Genomic DNA, 7456 nt, shown 5'->3' on the forward strand with positions numbered 1-7456 from the left:
TAGTCTATTGCAATATGGCCATGGGCATCAGTCCTGTCTGTCTTTGACACGCACACACACACACACAAACACACACACTGACTGTTATCACTGTCACCACGTTTGCAGTGTCTTTGTTTTTACGAGGCAGTTTGGAAATGTCAAGCTTTTCAGGATTAATGTCGCTCCTGCTGCATGTCAGAGGAATTAATAATCGACATATAAGTTGAGTCTCGCATCATCACTCACCTCACCACACGTGGAAAACGCTGTGCTTTATTTTGCTATCCCGCTAAGTGTGTGTAAAGATTTCTCTGTTTGACAAATGCAGTGCGACACAGCTGGACACAGGCCTAAAGAAATGCTTTGTAAAGTGAAGCATTTAAATGTACTCTATTATTAATACATTTCAATAAACCCAAAAAGCTTAAACTTAATCATTTGCGTCAAACAGGAACCCACCCTCCTCATTTGAAGGAACATTTATTTAGTGGTGATAATTGATCAATCTAACCTTGAAAATTGATCTCTCAGGTTGGATCTCTGTTTTGTGACACAGCAAGTGAAATGGGCGGGCTAAAGTCTCACTGCTCTGGTGTATTCTGATGGCTCCACATGCAGACAAATACATAATAGGTTTCCTTCCTCCAAACTGTACATCTGTATAGCGCCGATATTGCTCACCATTTTTGTTGCAACGTTAATGTTAGCTTGGGGTTGTGAGCTAGTGAGTGTAAACAAAGGGATGATGGGGTATTAGAGGCAGCTTACTTCCACGCCAACAGTCCCTCTCACAACTCAGAGGCAAATTTCTGATAAAGTCCTGCATCTCTGCACAGCTGGTTCTTACAATCTTGAATTCATTGCATTCCAGAAAGCCATAAGAGTCTGCAAAAAGAAGTCTTGGCATAACTGAAGACGTTTTTTGAAAAAAATCGTTTAGATAAATTTCTGCTCCATGAAACCTTATCTGTGGCTGGCCAGTGTTTGGCTATCAAGATGTTTAGGACTTTTCCAGAATAATTATGTATTTTTGGTCTTTTACTATCCTGCCGTACAGAGAGAAATGAAGCTGGAACAATTTCTGCTTCCTGTGGTACAGTTTATGCAGAAATTCAGATCCTTCTTTAAAAGCTGAGATACAGTCACTTTAAAACTAATATTTTTATTTAATACTCTTGAAAATACTTTATCAGGACTTTGAAAAAATGCATTTTAAGTTAAACCAAAGAACTGATGTTTTGGTAATTATTAATAGATTCTGTTTTCACTTCTATGTACAACCTTGAATTTATGATTATTTGAGATGTCTATGTGTGTTTGTATGAGTGTGTTCTGTCTGTGTATGGGCCTGTGTGTGTTTTGTGTTTTAATGTGTGTGCAATGTATATGCAAACATGTGTGTTGCTGTGTGTGTGTGAGACTCCACACCGAGTTTCTTTTTTGCTCCAGATGAAATGGTTTTCTCGGACGTTTGGATGTAGTGAACAATACTTAATAGGGTCAGAATAATGACTGTAAAAATCATTGGAGCAGAAAGAAAATGTGATGAGAGTATTAATTAAAGAAAGAGTGAGAAAGAGAAGTCACTACTGAAGATGGAATTAAGGAAAAGCTAGAGCTGACACATAAAAGTTTGGAAAACATCTCAAAACAACACAATAAAGGAGTTAGAGTTAGATAGTGAGGAAGGGACAGATATTATTCACATATAGTGTGCATGTGTGCAAGCGGATTCGTGTGTGTGCATGTTTGTTTACATGTGAATGTGTTCATAAATGTTTGTGTGCATGTAAATATGTGGATATGCATTTGTGTGCATGTAAAATGTTGCACGTATGTTTGTGTGCATGTGCAAGTGTACATGTGCTTGTGTGCATGTGAATGTGTGCATGTATGTTTGTGTACATGTGAATGTGTGCATGTATGTTTGTGTGAATATCAATGTGTGCATGTATGTTTGAGTGAATGTGAATGTGTGCACTTGTTTGTGTGAAGTGAGCCTCAATATGATTGAGACAGACCAGCAGAAATACTTTGCACTTTAATTCTCGTCTCCATGACTGTTGTATTAAAAAGAGGTGGGGGGTGGGACATAATCATGCATATCCTGCTGTGTTTCTTGTGGGTTGATCTCTCCGTCTCTGCATGAAGCGCAGTGTTGTCTTCATGCACACACCACATTCACATATGCAAATACACACATTTGAGGACCGGTTATTTCACGGTAATCATAACTTCTTTAATCTGGCTCCTCTCCACCGGACATCAACAGGCTTCGCCCCTCAGAGAAAATGAGTTCAAATTGACAAACAACCTTGTGAGGCGATGCGTTTTTATTGGTTTTTCAATTTCATCTTTCCTTCTCCACTTTCTGTTGACAGAGGAAGTGATTGACAATCTTTTGTTAGTATTTTCATGATGTAGATGTAAACAAGATTTTATTAGATAGTTGTTAGATAGAATCCCAGAAATATTGTATACCTGGATTATGCAATAAAGCAACTTACAAGTTCCACTTCCAGTCATATTTTGATCTATTTACAAAGCGTTACCAGTGGTCTTTTAATTTTGATTGTGTCATTTTTCTGCCAAAATTATATGTAATTTTCTAGGAAATAGATTCTGCAGAGCGGCAGTGGTTTTCATTATTCACTTGTGAATTGTGAGCGCCCTTTCCCTTCAAATGCTGACGCTGTTGGAGTAGGGCACTTGTGAGTAGCCCACCATATTTTCGTTGCCACAAATCCAACTTTATTAGACTCCTTTTTTTCATCTGCTCCTGATTAGGACTGGGTATCGATTATAAATTCTAAAAACAATTTGATTTGTTTCAAAAGAGCCTAGATCGATTCCAATCCAATTTTTTTAGAAATTCTTTTGATTATTTAATTCAATTCTAATTTGAGTTTACACATACATATTTGTTTAGAAATACATTAATAATCTACTACATGTTTTGAAAATATTACATAAATATAAATCTAAACATAAATATTTACATATATGTGTGTATGTAACCCTTTTGCTCTCCTAGGCTTGTTTACATAAAAGTGGGGTCATCGATCTTTACTGGTGTCCAATGACAGACATGAAGTGTTGTCCACCTTTGTCATGGAAGGGCTAACACCTCAATGTAAGGGTGGGGCCATATGGACCCCATAAGAGAGCACAAGGGATAATTGTGTAAGTCATTAGTAAGACTTCTACAAATGGGGATAAATGTCTTTACGAACAGCTTATTACCTCATCACTAATGCTTGTTAGTCGTATAAGTAGTTTATTAAAGAACCGTGTCTTCATTTTAATTTTTTTCATATAAATTCATACATGAAAGTATTTTGCTGATGTTTCCATTCATGTTTACATATAAACTACTTTATTAACACTTTCGTAAAATGTTGTCATATCTTCTGACCTATTTGTGCTTGGAAAACGTTCTGCCACTCACCTTCTTTCTCACTCTTGGTGATTGAGGATCTTTTATTTTGGTCTTCAGGACAAAGCTTAATCCTCTTGGCTTTTTGCTCTTCCTCGTCATCGTTCTCTTGTTCTCTCTTGAGTGTTTTCACTCTGGTGTTGTCTTGGACACTGGTTGACAGCTCAGTTGGATCAGAAAACCTCATTTTTTTTCTTTGTTCCTCATCTTCAGGAGTTCCCTTCCTTTAAACTTGTTTGGATTGCCCAGCGTCTAATGGTGGTGTGCTTTGTTCGGCTGCACTGCTGCTGGAATCTGAAAATATTAAAAGTAGAGTTTATTCATGCAGCGTATTTAAGGTCACTTAACAACACTTGTCATTGTGAGGTTAGTTAGCCTGGTTGTGACAAATAAAAAATGTTTTATTTTAAATGTCAATGAAAAACAGTAATGAGAAAGATGTACAATTAGGCATTGTGTGAATCAGGTTCAAACTTTAAGTAAAGGATTCAAATTTTCTGAATTAACATAGACTGATGCCTTCTCTCGAACATTCTTTGAGGATGAAGGACCAGATTTTACTTCTTATCTCAACAGCTGATGCAGAAATTATTTAAATACATTTTTATTCACTGTTTTTTCAGTCAGATTGAAAGCATGCTCAACCTCACACTAAAATAAACAACAATTATCCAGTAAAAATAACAAAGTTAAAACTTGCACACCAGCAACGTTCTACACAACCAGAGGAGATTCTGAGAATTTTCTCTCAGTTTCTAGCTTATTCATAGGATTTTGACAAAATTGATTTTTTTGTTTTGTAAAACTGGAAAACTCTAGAATTTGTAAAATTAATGCTTAGTTTTTAAATGGAACTGATAGACCAGCTTAGTGTTCTGATTTATATATGTTCTCTTTTGAAACCTGAAATCTATTGCTTTAATTTGCATATTTGTTATATGTATACCTTTTCTTAGTTTTATGAAAACAAGCAAACAAAAAAATAACAAACAGTGGCATCATGTTCCTTCAGTGTACTACAGCCAATTTAGAAGTGTGGCAGTGAAACGTTTATAGGTCTGTTCAATACAAGCTGTCAGCCTTCCATATATATTTCCTGTTCTTTACAGGAGAACCTAGTTTGGACTTAAGTTCCACCATTTATGTATATTGAAACTCAAATGTATAGAAGTATTTTTTGGAATGAGTCAAAATAAATATAAAAATGTGCCTGAAGGAAAACATCTTTGTACTTGTTGCTGGAGTTTTGATGTTCTATTTCTCATTAATAAACCTAAAAAAATAGAAAGAGGGTTGTAAAAAACTCTGATCACTACATATATATCTAATATACATTCAAGTCAATATGACTCAGGCCTCTTTGTCTTCTTAATGTATTTAACCCAAAGTAGACCTTATTGGGGGAGTTATTGATTTCCCTTTGTTTCCCTCCGTCTGACCCCATAACAGGACTCTACAGTCATGGTTCTTCACTGAAGGAATTTGAAAACCAGCCAAAAACATTTTCACCCATGTTAATCTACAGCCTTTCCCTTTTCAGTGTCCTCCTTCAAAGCGATTACAGCTTCCTGAGGGACATCAGCGTCTGGTATCCCTTTGTGATTGTGGGGGTCTATTCCTCCACGCTGTCTGCTGCAATGAGCAACCTCATCGGAGCTTCACGCATCCTCTACGCTCTGGCCAGAGATGACCTGTTCGGTAGGTGGCACCTTTTCTGACACATTGATGCCTTTTTGAGTAAACCTTTCAGAAGATTGATGGGGAAAAAAAAAAACATGGATGTTTGAATCAGAGGTGTAGACCTGAGTCACATGATCTGGACTCAAGTCAAGCTACGTTCACACCGGGCTTGGAAACGCGTGTTCAAGCGACCACTTTCAATGATAAGTCTATGTAAACTCGTGTAAATGCGCATTTCAGGCTTCTGCGTTCAAAACTTTCACGTTCACTTTTAATTTACGGAAGTGAATTTAAAGGGATGCTAACACGCCAAAACCACAGCAGCAGATTAACTCGCTAAAGAGCTTCTAGTGTTCATGATTTTATGCAAAGTCTAAGGTTACCTTCAGTGAGAATCTCCACCGTTCAGTGACAGGCTATAGAAACACATTGGTTGTGTCCAAATTCCCTCACAAAAGATACGTTTTTTTCAAATGTCAAACCATTCAAATGCAATGCATTGTGGTCTAAATTCTCTAATGAGCATCTTCTTGAAAATTTCCAGGGCACCGGAATTTGGAATTGTAGATTCGGACACCCCAACAGAATGGCAACTGTACTACAGTGTTCCCCTCTTATTCGCGGGGGTTAGGGACCAGTAACATCTGCGACTCTGTGAATATGGTACACCCCCTATCCCCGCACTCTAATGGTGCATTTACATTGAAAGCTGCAGGCGCGTCAAATTCGGGTCTGCCGCCTCTCTTTTGACACCTTTCAAATTAACGGCTCAACGCCTTGATGCGCCTGCCATGGAGCAACTGCCGATGTTGCTCTGGGATTAATTCGTTGTCACATCATGGATTGTTAGCGAATAGTTTGGGTTTATTTGTTTTGGGGAGCTCTACAGAGGCACCGGCAAGCACATCGCTGTGTTTGTTTTGACCAGATTTTTCAGAGTCTCTTTTGGTTCGGTGTACTTCACTCCTGCAGCAAGAGGTACACCTGAGGGCCGTTTAAACGTTACTTCCGTCTGTCTGTGGCTCAGTTTGAGCTTTAACCCAAGAGCACGGAAGTAAAAATAAAACTGGGGGATCTTTTTATTGTTGTCTTGAGGTCAAATAAGAAAAACATCATAAGCCCATGAAGATAGAGCAGTATTGGGCGTACAACGGCTGCCGGGCAGCTAACTGCGAGCAGAGCGAGCTCCTCTGCTCAGGGACCTGGGCAGTAGGCTTTGCTAGATCTGCCGGGCACCTGGACAGCAGCGGTCGCTATGAAGTCTTCTGGAGTCTGAGCAGTGGCGACAGCTATTAGCTCTGTCGGAGCCTGGGGAACGGAGCCCACTAGCTCGCTAAGCAATCCACCGGGCGGCTGGCTAGCGTAGCTGTCCATTCAGCTCAATGAGCTCTGTGACGTGCTGGCGATCTGTCATGGGTGTATCCCGCCTTCACCCAACAGTAACTGGGACAGTTTTCAGGGACCTAGTGGCCCTTGTGGGTTGAGAAAATGCATGGAAGATCATGACGAAAATCCTTGCATCAAGCCGCCATCTTGAATGTTTATTTCTACTCTTTGATCTAGTCACTGAAAACTTCACATGCCCAAAGCTGGGTCCATGATTGGTTGACGCGCCACATCAAGCTCGTTGTGCCGTGCCAGCGTCAAAATTCCGCCGCAGCAGATCGCGTCTTTACATTGACTTTACATTGAAACTTGACGCCTCCGCCACGCCGGATGCGTTCGGTGTGAATGCATCTTATGAATGTCCATTACCAATTAGGGCTGCCACGATTATTCGACTAATCGACGACTATTCGACTATTAAAATAGTCGACGAATAATTTGGTCGTCGAAGCATCGTTTTTTGTTTGTTTTTTCCTTGTTTTGATCTTAAAACTACAGTTCGCGCTTTCTAATGTCGGGTCTGCCATTCTCTTTGTCACACATGCGCACTGGTGCTAATCCAGTCTCAGTGACGTAACAGGATGTTCCCGGTAGGCTCATAACAACAAGCTAGCTCGAAAATGAGGAAAACATAAGGAAAATAAAAGAGGAAAAAGTGTCAATGTAATTTCTGCTAGACAGAACTTGTGTTCCATGAGATCACTATGGCGATAAATGATCACCTGAAGATGAAGCATGTTGAGACCGAGTGTGATCACGCTAAACAGAGAGCTTCGTCTAGCTAAGCTAACATCGGCGCTAACACAGCTAGCTCTGCCGCGGCTGTCATTACTGCGCTGTTTGGAGATGAACCAGAAGATCTGCAGGAGATCCGTGTCTACGGCGCTTCTGTCTGCATAGTGAACGTTTCATAATCTGCGCTCTTCTAACCAAACGCCGCGAGGACGGCGCGGATAATGAGTTTACACTGTA

At 39.7% G+C, this 7456-nt stretch overlaps 1 protein-coding gene and 1 long non-coding RNA gene across 3 annotated transcripts in view; one reads left to right on the forward strand and one right to left on the reverse strand.

The window, feature by feature from the left end:
- Positions 1 to 7456, forward strand: part of zgc:153039 (uncharacterized protein LOC767698 homolog) — a 63358-nt gene that overhangs the window by 21323 nt on the left and 34579 nt on the right. For both annotated transcript variants that reach the window (XM_024277747.2, XM_024277746.2), the window contains one exon: positions 4959 to 5116. In XM_024277747.2, the coding sequence (XP_024133515.1) occupies positions 4959 to 5116 (158 nt within the window). The remainder of the gene's footprint in view (positions 1 to 4958; positions 5117 to 7456) is intronic.
- The window catches only part of LOC112149808, a 13506-nt gene that overhangs the window by 2902 nt on the left and 3148 nt on the right, over positions 1 to 7456 (reverse strand). Inside the window, exon 2 of the long non-coding RNA XR_002919848.2 lies at positions 3431 to 3712. This is a non-coding gene — a long non-coding RNA (uncharacterized LOC112149808). The remainder of the gene's footprint in view (positions 1 to 3430; positions 3713 to 7456) is intronic.

Source organism: Oryzias melastigma, linkage group LG13 (assembly GCF_002922805.2).
Source record: "Oryzias melastigma strain HK-1 linkage group LG13, ASM292280v2, whole genome shotgun sequence".
Classification (NCBI taxonomy): domain Eukaryota; kingdom Metazoa; phylum Chordata; class Actinopteri; order Beloniformes; family Adrianichthyidae; genus Oryzias; species Oryzias melastigma.